The 21,032-nt window shown below is 50.4% G+C and overlaps 1 protein-coding gene and 1 long non-coding RNA gene across 4 annotated transcripts in view; one reads left to right on the top strand and one right to left on the bottom strand.

Annotated features, from left to right (window-relative positions):
- Positions 1–21,032, bottom strand: part of INTS3 (integrator complex subunit 3) — a 76,857-nt gene that overhangs the window by 25,196 nt on the left and 30,629 nt on the right. For 2 of the 3 annotated variants that reach the window (XM_035097924.3, XM_035097926.3), the window contains 11 exons: positions 20,339–20,468; positions 17,998–18,095; positions 16,972–17,163; positions 11,714–11,801; positions 10,584–10,663; positions 8,419–8,510; positions 7,701–7,822; positions 6,513–6,632; positions 5,389–5,518; positions 1,633–1,687; positions 388–491 (listed from right to left, as the gene is read on the bottom strand). In XM_035097924.3, the coding sequence (XP_034953815.1) occupies positions 388–491; positions 1,633–1,687; positions 5,389–5,518; positions 6,513–6,632; positions 7,701–7,822; positions 8,419–8,510; positions 10,584–10,663; positions 11,714–11,801; positions 16,972–17,163; positions 17,998–18,095; positions 20,339–20,468 (1,211 nt within the window). The remainder of the gene's footprint in view (positions 1–387; positions 492–1,632; positions 1,688–5,388; positions 5,519–6,512; positions 6,633–7,700; positions 7,823–8,418; positions 8,511–10,583; positions 10,664–11,713; positions 11,802–16,971; positions 17,164–17,997; positions 18,096–20,338; positions 20,469–21,032) is intronic. The other variant, XM_035097925.3, reaches the window with a different exon arrangement.
- On the top strand, positions 5,514–8,282 carry LOC148683167 (uncharacterized). Its single transcript, XR_015947573.1, has 2 exons — positions 5,514–5,711; positions 7,906–8,282. It is a non-coding gene; the product is annotated as an uncharacterized LOC148683167 (long non-coding RNA).

Below are 21,032 nucleotides of genomic sequence, written 5' to 3'. Positions count from 1 at the left end.
TGATTGCTCCGCCGCCCCCCCCCCCCCGTTTCTCACCACGGCTGTCTGGCGGGCGCAGCCGCGCAGCGCCCCCCTAGCGGCCCAGTGCCCTGCGCCACCCAGGCTTGCCTTAGAGCCGGCCCTGGCCAGAGCTATCCCTCACTGTTACTCATGAGAACGTAAAAAAATCTCAGCTGCTGGATCAGGCCAGGGGCCCACCTAGTCCTGCATCCTGTTCTCACAGTGGCCAGCCAGGTACCCCACAATGAGAATTCCTCAGGTGCAATTTGGTCCATGCCTGGGCTGGGACCCTCAGGAATTCCTCCGCATGCTTGCAGAACAGAAGGACCAGCTAGAACAACCGAAGAACATAAAACTGCCCCCCTCCACTTTCCCCAAACCACTTACTCTTCTGTGATTTCTTCCGGCAGGACCTCTCCCCGGAAGTGAACTTTGAAGAGCTCCTGTAAGCAGGAAGCGAGAACCGACAGCTGCTCCTGGTCGAAATCCTCCTGTGAGGAAGAGGAAAACAGAACGATGCAAAGTTTGGCAACAGGCCATCGTCCCCAGGGCCGTCTTAAGTATATTTGGCGCCCTTGCGCCGTGGTGCGACGGATCCCTCCTGCGCCCCCGCCCTGCCCCGTTTCCCAGCGCGGCGGGTGGGCGGAGCTGCGCGGGTGGGCGCAGTGCGCAGTGTCACCCCTGGCCGGCAGGCGCCTGGCGCCCTGCGCCACCCACCCTGGCCGTAGGGCCGGCCCTGATCGTCCCCAACTGTGATGCCCTGTCCAGACTGGGTAGGGGATGGCGGCGGCAGCAGTCAGGTGTCAATAAAAGCCTAGCCCAATATTGGGATGAGGAGCCGTTTTGCTGCCGGCGCTCAGGGTAGATGGGTTTGGGGTGCCATTAGAAAATGTTGCAGGCACACTTTAGAAAAGCAACCAGTCCCCACCTGCTAATTTAGAGACTGAGTACACCCATTCCCCCTGCAAAGGATCCTGGGAACTCACCCCTCCCTGAGCTCCCATTCCTTGCACCCTTAACAAAGTACAGTATCCCAGGATATTCTGGGGAGGGGGCATAAATGGGCTTTAAATGCATGGCGTTTACACCAAGTCAGGCCAGACATTTAAAGTGCCATACCACTCTCAACAGTCGGGATCCTTCCCCGCCAAGAATCCCGGGATCTGTTGCTTGTTACGAGTTGTTAGGAGATCCCTATCCCCCTCACAGAGCTGCAGTTCCCAGCATGGCTTAACAGTCAATCCCTCTTCCCAGGGAACTCTGGGAATTGTAGTTCTGGGAGAGGAACAAGGTGGTCTCCTAGCAATTTTCAGCACCCTTAATGAACTACAGCTCCCAGGATTCTTTGCCGGGGAAGCCGCGCCTATTTAAAGTGGTATCACAGAGCTTTAAATGTGCTGTGTGACTGGCGATGCAGGGCAGAGAGAAAACTTCACTGCAGTGTGGCCGCCACGAACCTCCCCTGGCAATTCCTGAGCTGAACTAGTGATCCCAGTGGATCGGCCTTATTAAGGGCACCCAGCTAGCGTTTGTCACTCCCTATGTGGGTCCCTCCAGGAGTAACCCCGCCACCCCCATCCAATGTTCTCCCTGCCTCCTTGTGGCACTTTCCGAGAGGAGGGGTGCTATTACCTCCAGGACTTGGTCCACGATTTCCTGCATGACCTCACACTGAGCTTCTGTGTCGCTGCAGGCCGAGAAAACAAGAGGAAGTCCAAGTTAAAGGAGAGAGGGCGAGAGACAGCAAGGGAGGGAGGGGAAAACACTGGCTCTTTGTACGCCAAGCAAGCTCGGAGCACACTGAGAGCATCTTCAATCAGCGAAAGCAACACCCAGCAAAACCGATACAGAAAGCTGCCCAGCTTTTAATAGTCCAGGACAGGCTGGACATCTTTCACCAAAATAAGATCTAATAACCTGGGCACGAGAAAAGCCTGGCTGCTGGATCAGGCCACAGGCCCGTCTAGTCCAGCACCCTGTTCTCGCAGAGGCCAGGCGGGAAGCAGGACCTGGGAGTGCAACAGGAGTGCTCTCCCCGCTTGTGGTTCTCAGGAGCTGATAGGGAAGGGAGGGGAAAGGCAGCTGCAACGGCTAGAAGCCATTCGTAGCCTGATCCTCCATGAGTTTTCCTAATCCTCCTTTATAAGCTATCCAAGTTGTTACTGGCTCCGGTTTGGAGGCCCATCGTCAATGAGAGACACGGTTGGGAGCAAGTGGAGGTCTCGTCGCCAGCAGCCTTGGCCCCAATCGCTGGCAGGCGCCTCCCAACTATTTTGGACCAAAACGCTAGGTATGAAACATGGGCAGGAAGGGGCTTGGATCGAGAAACAAACCACTGCTTAGATTTCGCCAAGACCAGAGCCTGTCCTGCACATCCTTCTCTGTCGCAGTTGCAGGTGCCAAAGGCAGCGATGCTTCCGAATACAAGCGGCTCCCCATTTACGGTGCCACTTCTGCGTGTGATTGCGCACTGCCGGGAACCCAGAAGCGGATCCCGGAAATGCGAAGCACCCTGGAGAATCCTCCTGGCTCGCAAGTAGACCCTCACCAGAGCTCGGAGAGGACGTCCTGTTTGGGATTTTGGGAGGGTCGCCTCGCAAGCTGGAGGCACAGAAGGGATTTGCTGAGGCCTGCCACCTAACAGCTAGTGTGCTCTTCTTCCACATCAGCCAGAGAGGATGGTGTGGGGAGAGTCCCGGGGGCCTGGCAGAGCGGCTTTGAGGGCCGCATCTGGGCCCTGGGTCTGAGGTCGTCCACCCCCGCTGTAAACACTCATCTAAGTATAATACACATTTGTACTCATTAAAATGATGTCCATACAGTGGTGCCTCGGTTGTCGAATGTAATCCGTTCCAGAAGACCGTTTGACTTTTGAAACGTTCAACAACCAAGGCACAAAGGGCAGTCGGCAAAGCCAGTGGAGAAAAAGAGGGGGGAAACACAGCAGAAGCCGTCCGACTTCCGAGGTGCGTTCGAGAACGGAAGCAATTACTTCCGGGTTTTTGGTGTTCAGGTTCCGAAATGTTCGGGTTCCGAGACGCTCGAAAACTGCGGTACCACTGTATATCGTTGTACGCTGCACTGATATTTTTATTGTTGTTTGTTTTAAAGTAATCATTTTATTATGACTTTTTTTTTGTATGGGATCAGGTTAGTAGGCACATCTGTTTTGTGGTTTTCTTCAGCTTGTAAACCGCCTTGTGAACAGCAATATAGAAAGGTAGCATGCAAATAAAAAGTGAAATGAAACGAAATCTAAGAATAGGATGAAAGAAGGACAAATCCTTCCCTAACCCCCACTGAAAAAATGAACACCACAGCAGATTCACACAAAGCTATGATCCAGCCAAATGCCAGGGGGAAACAGGAATGTCTGAGCCGGGCACCCAAAGCCCTGTAATGATGTTGCCAGGCATATTTCCTTGCAGGGAGCATTAAACAGTAAAGTTTCCAGCAATTGCCCCTGCGAGGGTAGCCTCGGGAGCGTGTGAGCAAGGTGATCTCATACACAGGAAGTTGCCCATACACTTTCAAAGCTCCTCTGTGCTCCCATAAAGGATGCAACACTTATAATTTATTTTTTAATACGAAAGCCGAGAACCTCGAAGATAGACTGCATCACCAGCAGTGCCAGGGGCCAGGAGAAACTATCCCACTTGCCACACAGAGACGGACAGAGGACTAATTATATTGTACCTTAATGTGGATTTTAATTGCAATCAGTTTCGGCTAAAAAGCAAGGGCATAAGTGCAATGGGTGGGAGCCGGGCTTAAAAGCAGACACACTGGATTCCATGGGACCTCGCTGTGTTCACTTGAAGGCTCATTTGCAATGGGTCTAACTCTAATCAAGACCAGCAGTCAAGCAACGGGACTCTCAAACCAGAGACCCCCGGAGGGGCAGGGGAGTTTTGCTATCACAAAAATTCTGTGGAGTGAAATTAGCTCTACGGGAAGCACACAGCAGCACGGAGAGATTGGTAAATGGCAGGGATCTGGACCAGCTTCTCCCTGCAAGCAGCCAAGTCTCTCCCCGCCCCCCCGCCCCGCCCCTTTGCCACGGGTCTCCCTCCTCCCACCCAGCCATAAAGAAAGGGGGGGGGACGCAAAAAAACACAAATATGCATCCTGCAGACTCTGCGGAAAACAAACCTATTAAATGCACTTAGTCATGACATGCAAAATTAATGGGGAGTGCAGGGCCAAAAGCCTCCTGCTCCAAAATCCCAGCTGTGTGCCGCCCGGTTCCAAAAAGAGGGAGGACTGATTCTGCACTCATTCTTCTTGAGCAATAGCTACGAATGGCACTCCGGGAAGGAGAACTGGGAGGTCCCAGGTCTTGTGAGGAGAGGGAAGGGAAACCTGGCTGAGGCGATTAGACAAGACAGACAGACAGACAGACAGACAGACAGACAGACAGACAGACAGACACACACACACACACACAACACACACACACACACACACACACTCTGCCTTGGTGGTCTTGGGAAAGCTGCTTCCCCGAGCAGCCAACTCCGCAGGGTTGTCGCGAGGGCAGGGAAGGAAAGGGCTGACACAGAGAGCCTGCCTTTAACACTGACTAATGCTATGGGAGTCACGGAAACAAACAGCAATAAAACACGCCCAGGACTGACAAGTAAGCTGTTTGACAGGGGCACGGACTCCCTCGGGAGGTGGCGGACTCTCCTTCCTTGGAGGTTTTTATAAGCAGAGGCTGGATGGCCATCTGTCATGGATGCTCTAGCATAGATTCCTGCATTGCAGGGGGTTGGACTAGATGACCCTTGGGGTCCTTTTCAACTCTACAATTCTGTGATTCCATGACTGGTGAGTGGGAAGTCACGCCAAGGCTAGAAAGGAGGCCCGGCTGGAGAAGGCTTGTTCCTGCACAAAATGATGGAGAGGGCAGGAAGGAATGAAGCTTGGGGTGGGGGGGGGGAATGTTCGGTGGTCTTCCTATGCAAGGAGGGGGATAAGCTTCAAAAGGAACAGGGAGGGACAGATAGGCACTGCAGTGTAGGCTTCAAAAATTCATGTTTTGTCACCAAATGCTCGCTCGGGCAAGTCACACGCTCTCAAAATAAGCTGATTGGTGAGTTAAGAGAAAAAGCCCTAGACCTGGGAAAGGGGACCTCAACACCCGTCATCACCTCTGACCGCGGCCTCTGCTGGATGCTGGGAGTTGAAGTTCAGCTGCATCTGGGGAGGTGGGGGCACAGATACCAGTCGCTGGGAAACACAAGTGGGCTTCCCGTTGAGAGATCTGGTTGGCAACAGCTGGGTGCTGGGCTGGATGGGCTGCTGGCCGGATCCAGCAGACTCGCCTTCTGTTTTTGGGTGTCTCCCCGCAACTCTGCTCTACGTAACCACATGCTCTGTACTTACCTCCCCTTCTGCAGCACGAGGACTTTGTCCTTGAGGGTCTCGTCCAACTGGTCCAGGAAAGGGGTGATGTCCACTGGTTCTTCTACAACGGCTTCTTTGATCGGGTGGAACCGGAACTCCCGCTTTTTCCCTGCGAGGAAGGGAGGAACGCCAAGCCGGGTTCAGAGACAACGAGGCCACAGAAATGCACACACACACACACACACACACACGAGAAATGTTAAGCCTCGCTTAATCAGAAAGGTGGATTCCGCAGAGAGATTTGCTTCCGGGATTCCCCAAGGCATCTGGTTGGCCCCCGTGAGAACAGGATGCTGGACCAGGTAAGTGTTTGGCCCGATCCCACAGCCAGACTTTTCTGATGCACTTATCCTGCCTCCCTGCATATTCAAGGAGTCGAACCCCAAACAAGGAATGCCCTGATTCTGTCAGTGGGACAGCGGGAGAACACATTCAAAAGGAAGCCAGACACCCTCAATGTTTTGGGCTTAGATCTTGGACTTCAGCACTTGCTGGTACCACAACCCCTCCCCACATATGTGGGGCCGGACTTGAAGGGCACAACAGACCTCTCAGAAACCGTAGTCAGCAGGCAGGCCAGCGCAAAAGGCGAGTGAGCGAACCGCTCAACCGGGTTTGTCCTCTTTAGCCATGGCTATGCGTTTCTTTCTGAACATCTAAACCAGGGTTAAGGAGTGGACGAAAGCCATGCTTTCAAGTGGCTTTGGCCTATGCCCTGGTTTGTGTTAACCATGGTTGAGTGTTGCGCCAAGCAAACCATGGTTGAGATATGGCTCCCTTTTCGCTCTCTTTGCCTTAAACATGCCCGCTGGGGAATGGGCATGGTCTGGAATCTTAAACCAGGGATTCACTCAACATTTAGGATAAGACCCAAACTATAGTTTGCAGAAACCATTGTAGCTGCGGATATTGCATTGGCCCAGGGCCACAGTTGGCTGGAAACGGAATCCTTGAAAAACAAGACTGTGCGTGAGCGTGGCGGCTCCTCCTCTCACGGCCCTGTTGCATGTGCAAGAACCTTTCCACATGGACCACATAACTATGTCCCGGGGAGCAAGAAAGTTGTGGGGACGCAGAGAAACTTTTGCGGAATACCTCCTCACCTTTGCTGTTCAAGTCCTCTTCGTCATCGCTGAAGGCAGCCTCTGCATTGTCGTAGCAACTGTCATCTTTGTCGGACATGTGATTTTCCATTTCCATGGAAACCGGCTCCTCAATTTTCACTGCAAGGAGGAACGCAAAGAGAAGTGGCTGGGAGCGGGACAAGGAATGCTGGTTTCCCAGAAGCTGTTTCATCCTGCTCCATGCTGCAAGGCTGTAGTTTAGTGGTAGAGAGTCTGCTTTGCACACAGGTCCCGGGTTCAATCCCTGACATCTCCAGGAAGGACTAGGAATTATCCTGCCCGAATTCCTGGAGAGCTGCTGCCGGTCAGTGTAGACAGTATGAGGTAGATGGACCAAACACCAGACCCGATATAAGTCAGCTTCTCATGTGGAAAGCTGCCCTCCTCACAGCCCCGACTTCAATGCAATCTTCAGAGGCACTTGCCCAATCCTGAGCCACACCACTGCTCCACCTAGTCCAGTGCTGTCTACTCTGGCTGGCAGCAGCCCTCCACGATTGTGCATCAAATGAAACAGGGACCCTAGGCCGCAAAGAACAGGTGCCACGAATCTATTGGTTCTGTCCTTAAGCCGCCCCCCAACTCTCAGCTGTTTGGCAGGTGGTTTTACCCTTCAACAGGAATGGGCCACCCCTAGACGGCTTTCCCTTGCACCCATGGGTGTTGTAAGCAGCACGACCCAGCATTAAATGGCTCATAATGTTGTGTGAATCCGGAACGTGGTTGATTTGCGATAGCCAAATAAGGAAGCTGTTAGCCAGAAATAAACTGAGGTTTGTTCTTGGCTTATTCCTGGGCTACTGCTCTGGGCTCACCACAAGACCACAAGTGAGGTGGGAGACATGTTGATAGTTAAGCCACAGTTTTAAAACAAACTATGAGTTAGTGCAACATGCTTTTGCTTCAACAGAGCTGCATAGCTCCTGCTCGGAACTTTCAGCCACGACATCTAATACGTGATCCCTGATTGGCCAGGGAACTCAACGCCTTCCGGATGTTGCTGGACTACGACTCCCATCATCCCCCCCAGACACTGCCCATGCCGGCTGTTGGCAATCGGGTTCTGGGTCCCTGACGGACTGCCTTTCTTAGTAATTCCTTAGGGGGCTGATAGGCTATGCTGAGGGAGCCCTGAAGGTGTCGTATAATCCCACCCCCTCCACCCACCTGCCTCCATTCTACCTTCGACGGGAGGCGACGGGGAACTGCAGAACTCTGGAAATTTCTCTCTCAGCATGGCCCGGAGTTCTTTATCCAGCTTTGGGTTGTCAAAAAGAGGAGCCAGGTGCCTGCAAAAAGCAGAGAGTGATAGTGGTAAAGAAATATGCAACCCTTTATTTATTATGTTCATATCCCACCTTTCTACCCAAAGGAGCCCAGGAATCAGGGTGGATAACAGCCTCAGTCCTGTAAACCTGAAAGAGCGTCTCCACCCCCATCGTCCAGCCTGGACACTGAGGTCCAGCGCCAAGGGCCTTCTGGCAGTTCCCTCGTTGTGAGAAGTCAAGTTACAAGGAACCAGGCAGAGGGCCTTCTCGATAGTGGCTCCCGGCCTGTGGTATGCCCTTCAAGCAGATGTCAAGGCAATAAGCAACTATTTTACTTTTAAAAGACAACTGAAGGCGGCCTTGTTTATGGAAGTTTTCAATGTTTGATGCTGTATTGTTTTTAATATTCGTTTGGAAGCCACCCAGAGTGGCTGGGGAAACCCAGCCAGATGGTTGGGGTGTAAATAACAAATTATTATTATTATTATTATTATTATTATTATTATTATTATTATTATTATTATCTGCCTCTGGAGGGAACTGGTGGCTTGAGGACTGGGGGGAGGCAGGGGGCTCATGCCAGCGCCAACAGCTAGGAAAGTTGGCTGTCTCCTTACGCTAAGACTCGCTTCTCCACAATGTGGGTGAGGGAGTTGAAGACTCCTTGCCGCACGTGGGCCTCCAGCGCGGGGTAAAAATTAGGAATGATCTGAAAAGAAGGAGGGTCGGGGGAGAGAAAGGACAGGGAAATTTCATTTTACTTACGAGAATTCTTACAAGCTCCCCAGTAAAGAACGTATGAAGAGTCCAGGCCAGGGGCCCAACCAGCCCAGCATCCTGTTCTCACAATGGCCAACCAGATGAGAAACCCTCATGCAGGACCTGAGCGGAAGAGCAACTCTCCCCTCCTTGGATTTCCAGCGGCTGGAATTTCAAGAGCATTGTTCCCTCTGACCGTGGAGGCAGAGCCCAGCTATCATGGCTAGCAGACATTGATTAAAACAATTAAGCAAAGCAAAGATTGCACATAGAATCATGGACGACGGAAGTGGTGCCACAAAGGCAACACAAATCTCAAAGGCCAAAGACTGGTGACTGAGAGCAGCCGCTGGGACCATATAACACGGGTCCTGAAAGGCCTACATTGGCTCCCAGTACGTTTCTGAGTGCAATTCAGAGTGTTGGTGCTGACCTTTAAAGCCCTCAACGGCCCTGTATACCTGAAGGAGCGTCTCCACCCCCATGAGCTCCAGCTCCAAGGGCCTTCTGGCCGTTCCCTCACTGCGAGAAGCAAAGATACAGGGAACCAGGCAGAGGGCCTTCTTGGTAGTGGCGCCCACCCTGTGGAACGCCCTCCCATCAGATGTCAAGAAAATAAACAACTACAGTGGTGCCTCACTAGATGAATGCCCTGTAAGACAAATTTTTCGCTCAACGAAGCGATTTTTCGAGCGGAGGCTGCCTCGCAAGACGAATTCGTTTTGTGAAAAAAATTGTCTAGCAAATTGCGGTTTCCCATAGGAATGCATTGAAATTCAATTAATGCGTTCCTATGGGCAAAAAAATAAATAAATTCAATACATTCCTATGGGATTCGCTAGATGAATTTTTCGTTATACGAATTGACCCGTGGAATGAATTAAATTCGTCTAGCGAGGCACCACTGTATCTGACTTTTAGAAGACATCTGAAGGCGGTCCTGTATTGGGAAGCTTTTAATGTCTGATGTTTTGCTGCGCTTTTTATATTCTGTTGGAAGCTGCCCAGAGTGGCTGGGGCAACCCAGTCAGATGGACAGAATAGCAAGAACAATAAATTTATATGCCACCCATCTGGCTGCCTTCAGATGTCTTCTCAAAGTCGTATAGTTATTTATCTCCTTGACATCTAATGGGAGGGCGTTCCACAGGGCAGGTGGCACTACTGAGAAGGCCCTCTGTCTGGTTCCCTGTAACTTCGTTTATTGCAGTGAGAGAACCGGCAGAAGGCCCTCAGAGCTCGACCTCAGTCTCCGGGATGAACAAATATTAGGATAGGATAAAAGAGAAGTGTCATCGCCAAAAGAGAAAATATATAATGGAGACGCATTGGGCTTTGTGGTGCTTTAACGGGGGACCCGTGACCCACCAGGTGTTGCTGGTCTACAACTTCCATCATCCCTGACCATTCGCCATGCTGGCTGGGGCTGATGGGAAATGTAGTCCAATCAGGAGGTCACAGCTTTACTAGGGATCATAGCTGCCAAGTCTCCCGCGGAAAAATGCAGGATCATCAGCGGCGCGGCACCGGAAGTCGCTTCTACGCAACTTCCGGGCATGCATAGAAGCTACTTCCAGTGCCGCTCCGCCCATGCCTGGGCACCAAAAATCGGGCAGAGCAGCACCGGAAGTCACTTCTACACATGTCCGGAAGTTGCATAGAAGCAACTTCTGGTGCCACTCTACCCGATTTCCGGTGCCCAGGCAACAGAAGTCGCTTCTACACATTTCCGGACATGCGTAGAAGTGACTTCCAGTGCCGTGCTACCCATGTCTGGGCACCGGAAATCGGGCGGCGCCAGCACCCAAAATGGAGCCTCCCTGGCAGGTAGGAAATCCAGGGGATTTGCGGGATTTTTTTCAATTCGGGAGACCAGCGGGAAACGGATTAAAATCCGGGGGTTTCCCGCGAAAAACGGGAGACTTGGCAGCTATGCTAGGGATCTGACTTTGAAATGGGGCCAAGGGTGGACCACACATCGCCTTGACTACTGTCAGATGTCCTGGGGTGGGTGAAGGCTTACCCGACACATGAAGTCCAGCAGGGTGGCAGTGATGGCCGGGTGGGGTTTCATGGAATGGTGCATGACTAAGATGGCAGGCTCTGCAAAGGAAAAGAACAGCCAGCGTTACATTTGAAGAGTCAAATATAAAGGCTTAATTATTTTCTGAACAACGCTGCCTTTATTAGAAGCACAAAGGGCTTTGCTCATGTCAATATTTAGGGCACAGGGTAAACATAATCAGTTTCAACATGGAATGAAAATAGTGAACTAGATAAACAAGTATCGTATTTTTCAGTGTTTTTCCGTATTGGGGGGGGGGACCTCAAAATTAAGAAAATGTGGGAAGATTGCTCAGAGGTGTTGAGCTTTTGGGGGGGCGGGGAGGTCGCTCACCCGCCTGGCCAATGCTGCGACTAGCACACGTGGAAGAAGCCAAAAAATGTCTGCCCGCTCGCCGCCAGCAGCCGCCAATCACCCGCCCAATTGCCGCAACAACAGCCAATCGCAGCCACCCATCACTAGAAAAACCACCACTGACAATTTCCTACTCACAGCAGCAACCAATCACCCGTCCCTACTCTGAACTACCCATGTATAAATATATAAGATTTTTGAACGTTATTTTAATGGGGGGGGGGGCTCGTCTTATACACAGAAAAGTACAGTATATGCCCTTCCCAGAGCTACAATTCCCAGAGCGGCTTAACAATCAAACCCTCTTCTCAGGCAACTCTGGGAACTGTAGAGGAACGGGGTGCATGTCTGCTACCAACTCTCAGCACCCTTAAACTACAATTCCCAGGATTCTTTGCAGCAGGAGGGAGTCACGGTTGTTAACATAGCGCTTGAAATGTACAGTGCAGATGGGACAGGGGTCATGTTTGGCTTTCTAAGTTGTTTTGGGTGGCTTTCTGCGGAGAAACAGACAAATACCTAATAAAATAATAATAACAACAACAACAGCAACAGCTTTTTTAATGATGATGATAATGATAATTAAGAGAAGGTGACAACATTTGCTACGCATCCCTTGCAACAACCTTTCTGTTCTAGATTGGGCTGGAAAGAGGCAGGAACCTAGTTGTGTGAGAAGGAGAAGGGACACAGCCAACCCCAAGGAAGTAAGGGAGGGAGGGGCTTCTCCGTACCAATGTTCATGATGCTATCCTTCTCGGGGTTGAAGAATAGCCAGTCGTAGAACAAGGCCAGCTTGGCGTTGGAAGCAGCAACGTTGGACTGGAAGGGGAGGAAAAGAGAGATTATGGAGACAAATTGGAACCTTGCGACACCTGTTTCGTCTGAGCCTGCCAGATCAGCTGCACAGCGTGGAGGGCTTGAGGGAGCATTCATGGGTCCCAGAGATTAAATTCCCGCCCCCCCCCCAATGGGCAGCCGAGAGAGGCTGCAGAGCTAGATGGTTAGTTCTTTTGTTCCCCCTTCAGTTTTGTATATTAACATTATTTCCATACACTCCAAACATTTTTCATATATACAGGACTGGGATTATACAAGCCCCTCGGACTTCCCCCTGCCCCCCGCTGGTTTCCATATTTTACCCTCTTTTCTTGCATATACAGTGGTACTTTAGTTTAAGAATAGCTTACTTTATGAACAACTTGGATTAAGAATGCTGCAAACCCAGAAGTAGGTGTTTTGGTTTATGAACTTTGCCTTGGAAGCAGAACATGTTCTGCTTCCTGTTGAGTGTGTTCCATTTGTAAATCGAGTCCCCCTGCTGCTATGGGAAAGCACGCCTTGGTTTAAGAATGCTCTGGTTTAAGAATGGACTTCCGGAACAGTATGTTCGTAAACCAAGGTACCACTGTCCAGTCTATTTCATCTCCTTTTTTACTACTTTAGTTCATTTTACTGGTACTTCATAAATGTTATATCAATCCTGCTAATGTTTCTAAGTAACTAGAGTGGTTTTTAAGGTATTTTCCAAAATCTCCCAATTCTTGATTAAATTTTTTGTCATCTTTGCCATTTCAGCATACTCCATCATTTTGGTAATCCACTCTTCCTTTTGTTGGGACCTTCTCTTCCTTCCACATCTGGGCTAACAACATTCTTGCAGCTGTTGTCGCACACATAAACAGTCTTTTTAGGTCTCTTGGTATTTCTTCAACTGTTAAGCCTAGTAAAAAGGCTTCTGGTTTTTTTTAGTAAATGTTATCTTAAACATTATATATCATTTCCCAGAAGTCCTTTAATGGCCACCGCATATGGTAAAAGGTACCCTCTCTATCCTTACATTTCCAGCATAACTTAGATGCATTTTTGCCAGCTTTATGGTTAGTTATTAGAGAGCCAGGGACAACATTTCCACACATCCCACAGGGCTTGCTTCTGTTTCAGGATTAAACGATGCTGCTGCCTGTTTTGGGATTGCTGCAGAACAAGGATGTGCAGCCGCTTATTCACCCTTCTCCAATTGCCAGCTGGGCTAAGCTCCAGTTGCCTTGAGAGCAGCCACCAAGACGGCAAAGCCTGGGCCTCAGGATACCACACCGGAGTTACGTTCAGAGTTTGTGAAAATAAAAAATGTTTAAAGGGCTTAGCTTAATAGTTTTCATGAGTGGTGCCAAAACACCCACCTCTCCTTTCCAGCAATGTTGGAAAAGAGCTTTACTTATTTAAAATGCCCTCGGCGAGGACACTGTGTCTGACTCAACGCTCAAGGGAATGCATTAGGCAACGTCTGATGATGTCATCGCGTCAGGCACGGTGGCATCATGACATCACACACACATGTTCACATGATCTCAGACAGATCCTGGATCCCGCATTGCTTGTGCTGTCGATTTTTCCTCATTTTTTAAAATGTGGCTATTTCTAGGGATGGTATTGTTCTAATTTATTTCTCATACGTTTTACTTGAAGTTTTGTTAAGCCACTCAGAGGATCAATGGATGGTGGGAAGCGTCCAAATAAAAGAAGTAAAATAAACAACACAGGAAGGAATAAGAGTTGGAGGAGAGGACACACGGACACACACACCTCCAAACAGCACTGAGAAAGGTGGCTATTCTGAGTCTTTTGTTTCCAAGAAAAAAAATCTACTCTTCACCAAACTGGGCTGGTTTCAACACAAAACCCAGAGCTGGCAGGAATCAAGGAATCCATGAAACCGGGACAGGAGTGAGGCCTGTAAGGGCTGGAAAGATTCAAAACCCATCACATCTCTGCCTGGTGACTAAATCCATTTATTTTTATTTAAACAACTGATATACCACTTAACCACAATGGTTTCCAAGCAGTTTATTCAAGTACCAAGGTGTCAGAAGTTCAACAGAGAGAGGGGACCTGCCTGACCTAAGCTAGAAGGGAGTTTCATCAAAGTAGGCCCACAATACTAAGCACAAAGCGGATCTGAGCCATGTATAGGGCCAATAACAATGACTTGACCTCAGAGATCAGCTGGGGACATGAGAGGTTAGCCAACCCTTGTGGCTTTCTGGTCCCCAATTGTTAATGCAACACCTCACAGATGGAGCCAAGGAGCCCCTCCCAAGCAGCTCAGTGGCTTGACCACTTGACTTCCGAGGGAACGGGGGCCTGGAGATTAAATCCTTGCTCGGCTCCAGGCATGCTGGGCAGCCGTAAACTAGTGCCTGCGACTTCTCGGCTTTGGGTTCCAGATCTGCGAAGTGGGAATATTGGCAAGCTCTCCTGCAGTGGGGCTGTCAAAAGTGCACTCTGCTCAAACGGTCTGCGATGGCAATCTAGAGCAGAGGGGCACTGTTCCAGGGCTCCTCAACAGCGGAGGGTGTTCCGTTTCTGTGGCTAAATTGTCATCAAGTGACTCGAGTGAGTGGCTGAGGTCAAGAGGCTGCAGCCAGAGTCGGCGGCCAATTTGATTTGATTTGGAAGAGGGGGGGCGTTATTTCAAAGCCTCAGAAATGGCAACCTGCTCATAAACATAGCAGGAAACCCACCCGCTGATTTCCCTGGGAGAGAGGCAGTTTATTAAGGATATCGAGCCTCCAGTTAAGGAAATGAGGAAATGCCTTATGCAGGGAAAACAAGACCCTTCCCTTCTTTCTACGAACCCCCCCACAGCTCTAAAGGGGGGTTCCAGGGGGAAAAAGCCTTTATAATAATAATAATAATTTTATTATCTGACTGGGTCGTGCCATGCCACTCTGGGCGGCCTTTGCCTCTCCCTTAGAAGCAGCGCCCTGCCAAACTTGTTTAGAGAGGCCGTTCCAGAGCCCCAGCTTTTAATTCCCTTTGTTCGTTAGCTGCCTCGTCTCGATCCCTTCCAATAACCATCAGGCAAATGAAATGCCGTCTGCGTTGTCGGCGAGTCAAGCCAGGCTGCAGACCTTAATTAGCTGGGAAGCCAGTGTCAATTAAGCGGCAGAGTCAGAGGGGCTGGGAATGTTAATGTGTGCGTGTGAGAGAGCAAGCGAGGGGGGTGGACAACAGATCTGCCACCGGCAGAGCCAGGTGATGACGACGTCTCCCCCACCCCCTCGCCCACAGGAGGCGGCAATGGCTATCAACTTGGACGGCTACATGGAAGGTGATGCTATCAATGGCTACAGGCCATGATGGCTATCTTCTACCTCCACTGCCAGAGGCAGTGGTGTGGCCATGAATGCCGGTTGCGGGAAACCACCCTTGCATTCGGCTCCCGCTGGTGAGCTTCCTGTTAGGGGCAGTGGTTCCAAACTGGTGGTCCGCAGATCACAGGGGCAACACACACCCATCAACTATCTGGAACATTCTGTTTTTTTGGGGGGGGGGCTCTCCAAAAACATGCGAGGTCGTGGCACCCCAAAATACACTGTGCTCTCGGGCGGGTCACGTGACTTGCGCGGGAGCAAGGCCCAGAGGATATATGTCCCGGTTTTGCTCTGGCACATGTTGGTACGGTGGCACCATTGACGTAACGAAAACTACCGCAGAGATACCAACATTTTCAAAAGTAGGGGGGGTCCACAGCACTTAGTTAACCGGAAAATATTGCATTTGGGCACTTGGCTTGCTGCGGTGAGAACAGGACGCTGGACTAGATGGGCCTCTGGCCTGACCTAGGAGGGCTTTCCTGGTGCACCCTGAATGGAAACTGGCTCGTTCAGGTGAGGGCAGAGATGCATTTGCAGCTGGACACCATCACAGGTATCAATGCAGCCCTTGTAAGGTGTTAGGCCCAGGTTAGAAACCTCTGCTGCGTTAAAGCAAATAAATAACACCGGTTGGATTTGGAGAGCTAAAAATACCCGCTCTTGAATTTCTTGGAAATCTATTATTGCTGTGATTATTATCGCCACATTTTTTTGCAGCAGCAGCAGCAGCTGGTCTCGACAGTGTTGTTCTTGGCTTCCCAAACACAGACCTCATTTTAAAAGAACAGGGTGATTACAGAAATGAGTAGCAGGATCCAGAAACGTTTCCTGGGGAATCATGGCCAGAGCGCCTTGAGGAATGAGATTCTGAAGAAAAGCTATGAGTTGTTGGTGTCTGAGTAATGTATGCTATTTTAGAAAAAAATAATGGTGTTGGATTGTAGCTAATCACATTTTAATCAGAGTAGATGCATTAAATTTAATAGGCCTAAGCTAAGCAGGTCCATTAATTTCAATGGGTCTACTCTGAGTAGCGCTAGGTCTATTCTTGCCATTGTTAAGGCTATCAATGGCCCCGGCCCTGTATACCTGAAGGTATACCCCCATCATTCAGAAGGACTCTGAGGACCTTCTGGCGGTTCCCTCACTGCGAGAAGTGAGGTTACAGGAAACCAGGCAGAGGGCCTTCTCAGTGGTGGCGCCCGCCCTGTGGAACACCCTCCCATCAGATGTCCAGGAAATAAATAACTACACAACTTTTAGAAGACATCTGAAGGCAGCTCTGTATTGGGAAGTATTTAATGTTTGGTGTTTTATTCTGTTTTTATATGTGTTGGAAGTCGCCCAGAGTGGCTGGGGCAACCCAGCCTTGCAGAATCAGGCCAAAAAGGGCCCATCTAGTCCAGCATCCTGTTCTCACAGTGGCCAACCGGATAGCACGACGGGAAACATGCAAGTAAGATTCAAGCTTAAGAGCAGCTCTTTCCACCTGTGGTTTCCAGCAACTGGTATTCAGAAGTGCTGTTGTCTCCAACTGTGGAGGCAGAGCATAGTCAATAGTCATCAATAGCCCTTCCCTCCACAAATTTGTCTAATCTTCTTTCAGAGACATCTAGGTTGGTGGCTTGAAGGTTTCCCACTGGGGCTACCTGGGTCTCCACTGTGGGAACAGGATGCTGGGGACAGCAAGGCAGCCGACAGGTGCTCTCTGGGTGCTACAGAATGTTCACAAACACGCAGCTCTTCCGGTTCGATGGAGCTCTGCCTGCAAAACCTGGGAGGAGGAAACCCTCCGGTGTTGCCTGTGCTCTTGTCCCAGTGAGCCGCCTTACCGTGCAGGTGGTGAGCAGCCAGCCAATGATGGCCCAGCGAGGGAGGATGTCGGAGCTCAGCACCTCATTGGACGGGTGGACCACTCCGCAGATGTAGCGGATGAGGTCGCAGCGCAGGGACTGGCTGTCTGGGGTGGAGAGGTACTGCCGCTGAAACCAATCTTGGTAGCGCTTCTGCTGGCCAAAGCGCACCTGGAGGGAGAAGAGGGAGAGAGGGAGGTCAGAAGGTGCCAGGCCATTGGCCCATCAACGCCTGAACTCTTATTTTAGGCATCCTTTTACGTTTCCTGGTTTTTCACCAGGCATAACCCACATAATTCCATGAATAGTTCCCAGCCATGAGGGCTAGAAACTTGCACAAAAGTTTGAATTTGAATTTTTTTGGGGGGGGGGGAACCGCACACACAGCCTATTGGGAAATGCAATTTTGCAGCCTCCCATGGAATCACAGCGTATGTCCGGCCCTGTTTGTGTACAGTATTCTCTGCAGTGCGTAGAAACAACCATTTTTGGTTGGTCAGTGTGAACGCGACAGCAGAACTGCCTTTGGTGTCTGTAGATGGGGAAGCAGATATTAGCAACCTTTAGGAAGCTGCCATATACTGACTCAGACCATTAGTCCATTTAGCCTACTATTTGTCTACTCTGACTGGCTTCCACCTCACCTGCTACCTAATCCCCTTTTAACCACAGGTTCCAGGGATTTGAATCTGAGACTCTCTGCTTGCAAAGGAGGTGCTCCGGAACTGAGCTATATTCTCCTGTAGTGGCTGTCCTATCAGCATCAAGCTGGATGAACTCACTTAGGGATGAAGATGGGAAGGGGGGGGGAGAGAGGAGATGGAATATGTGGCAACCACATAAGGCCAGGGGTTGACAGAGTGGCACCCGTGGGTGCTACGGTGCCCTTTTGAGATCTTCCCCTGCTCTGTTATGCATTAAAAATTAATAATAATGGGTTGCTGTAAACTGTTTTGGGAGGCTTGTATACCCAAAAGTGCAACCAACAACAACAAAAGGTGTTACCCGGGAGGTCATGAAAAGCAGCTTGGTCTCCATGTCGGGCGTGAGGCGGCAAGCCAGGAACTTGCGCGAAGTCCGAGACTGCAAGAGTTGCAAAACGCCTGCGTTGGGGAAGGCAAGAAGGGGGAGGGGGGGAGGGAGAGAGAGAAAGAAAAGGGAAATGAGATTTACAGTACACGTAAGCCTGCTAGCCACAAAAGCTACTAAATCAGCAGGTGTCTCGTACACCGAGGGATGCATCTTTACACACAAGGATCAGCCCCAGAACACAGGTCGTAAGCTCATAGAATCATAGAGTTGGAAGAGACCATAAGGGCGATCCAGTCCAACCCCCTGCCAAGCAGGGAACACCATCAAAGCATTCCTGACAGATGGCTGTCAAGCCTCCGCTTAAAGACCTCCAAAGAAGGAGACTCCACCACACTCCTTGGCAGCAAGTTCCACTGTCGAACAGCTCTTACTGTCAGAAGTTCTTCCTAATGTTTAGGTGGAATCTTCTTTCTTGTAGTTTGAATCCATTGCTCCGTGTCCGCTTCTCTGGAGCAGCAGAAAACAACCTTTCACCCTCTTCCATATGACATCCTTTTATATATTTGAACATGGCTATCATATCACCCCTTAACCTTCTCTTCTCCAGGCTAAACATGCCCAGCTCCCTAAGCCGTTCCTCATAAGGCAGGCATTGTTTCCATGGCTTTGACCATTTTGGTTGCCCTCCTCTGAACACGTTCCAGCTTGTCAGTATCCTCCTTGAACTGTGGTGCCCAGAACTGGACACAGTACTCCAGGTGAGGTCTGACCAGAGCTACAGTGGTAGTATTACTTCCCTTGATCTAGATGCTATACTCCTATTGATGCTCCACAGGATCAGGCCAAAGGCTCATCCAGTCCTACCTCCTGTTCCCCCAGCGGCCAGCCAGACTGAGGCAAGTCCCAGTTTAACTTTGTCCCATGCAAAGAAACACTTCCTTTCATCTGTCCTGAATCTTCCACCGGTTTCCTTGGATGACCCCAATGGAGCCCAGTAACACGAGGAAGAAAAACCTATCTACTTCCTCCTCAGCATGAATGTTTTATGAATTGCTCTCTCCTCGCTCGCCTTCGTAGGAGGGTCTTTTGCTCACCTCCATTTCCCCCCCAGCTCAATACATAAACAGTGGGAGTTGACCCAAGCTGACTTGTTAGGGTCAAAATCTGCAAACCGGGTTCTCCCAGGTCAAGACTTGACGTGGGCCCGCCACCCCATTGGGAGGGCTGTCAAGAGCAGGGGAAGTTCTGCATAAAAGCCGAACTGGTGGTATTAAATTCATACCACTTGTCGACAGAGGGCCATGTGGGAAGGAGCTCCTTGGATGAAGGACGGCTGCCTCCCCTTAAAAAAAACCTGCTTAGTTAAAAGGCTTCCCGTGGGGAAAGAAACAAAAACTACCCATCGGGAGGAACGCAGCATGAGATCTCCCAGGGGCCGACCCCTTCTAGCTGTCTTGAATATGGTCCTTCGGAGAAGCCCCCCAGGGGCGCAATTCAGAGAGTGCTGCTAAGGGCTTTGCATCTTAATTTGCCTGGAATCAGGCCGAAAGGCAGCCAGGGGCGGATGGTTGCTAGAGGTAACTGACGGCCCTTGGGGCGCTTATTAAGAGGTTCTCCACAGCCACGAGAGCCGGAAGGGAGGAGCGGCCTAAATTGCCTTCTCTCTCGGGTGGAGGAACCTTCTCTTCGAAGTGCAGCAAAGATGCACCGAACTCTGATCTGTCAGACCAAAAAACTGTATGTCCCCTGCCCAGTTGAGGCCAATCCACTAAGCCTCACTGCCGGCTTCCATCCTGGAGGCAGGAATCCTTCAGCTTTGATTCCTGCATTGCCAGGGGGGTGGGGTTGGACCAGATGATATTTGTTCCCTTCCAACTCTACATTTCTGTGATTCTCCAGGGGGTGGCACTGCCTGTAAGCTTCTTCCTCCTTACTCTTTTTCAAAACCTCTTTCAGGATTGGTCCCCCCCCCCTTTACAATCAAGCGGTACATAAATTTTGTGAAACAAATACATAAATTTGCTAACCCCTCAAAACTAGAAGGGGCTCCTTTTCCAGAACAAGGCACAGTGGGCAGCAGAGAACTTTGGTTACGGGGCGGCACAGATACACCGGGTTGGATGCAACTACGTTCTACTCAAGAGCAGACCCACCGGACCTGAGCTAGTCACGCTCATCTATTTCAAAGGGACTACCACGAGCAGGACTGACATTGGATTCAACTCACTGTTGACAAATAACAGGAAATTTTTTAAAAAGCACTCAGCCTCTGGAAGGAGCTAGTCCATAACGTTCCGTAACTTCCATCACCTACCTGTGAACTGGGGGCTCAGCACCTGTGGGTTGTGGATAATGTCCTTCCAGAGCTGTTCAAACTCGGGTATCCTAGCAACGTTCTGCAGAAGCCTCACCAGATCTCGGCCAATCATAAGGCAATCCATAAACTTGGGGTAGGGAGGAAGTGAGAGGAGAAGGGGAGGGGGGAGAGTCATTATTGTTCTCAGGCACAGGGATACGGACAGAATGTGCGCTTTGGGGAACGTTCAGTTCCTAAAACCCTGGAAAAAGCCCAAAAAAGGGATGATTCATCCCACCCGCCGGTTGAAAAGGCCTTTCCTCGGGCAGATGGTCATGCCCCCCCCCTTTGAAGATAGCAGGTTCCGAAGAGGCAGGGTGACAAGCAAGGTCGGCTGCCCCATTAAAAAGATAAAATAAATTTAAAAAAAGAAATGATTGCTGTTGTACAAACAAACAGGCTGAGCTATAAATTCTGAGCCTGACCCTCGATCACGACCTGGGAGGGAGACTCAAAAGGTGGACTTCTCAAAGCTCAGTGGCCAAGGTTGCGTCTTTTCTAACTCTGGCTGTCAACACCATCGCAAACAGTAATCGGGATCCATAGCCTCCAGCAATAGGGGTGCGATCACGTTCAAGGGCCGCCAGCAATAGGGGTGCAATTGCATTCAATGGCTGAAAGCAACAGGGGTGCAATCATGAACACTACTACT

This window comes from Zootoca vivipara, chromosome 16 (genome assembly GCF_965207765.1).
Source record: "Zootoca vivipara chromosome 16, rZooViv2.hap1.1, whole genome shotgun sequence".
In the NCBI taxonomy this organism is placed as follows: Eukaryota; Metazoa; Chordata; class Lepidosauria; order Squamata; family Lacertidae; genus Zootoca; species Zootoca vivipara.
The sequence above is the reverse complement of the archived record's forward strand: the minus strand, read 5'-3'. Positions and strand labels throughout refer to the sequence as shown.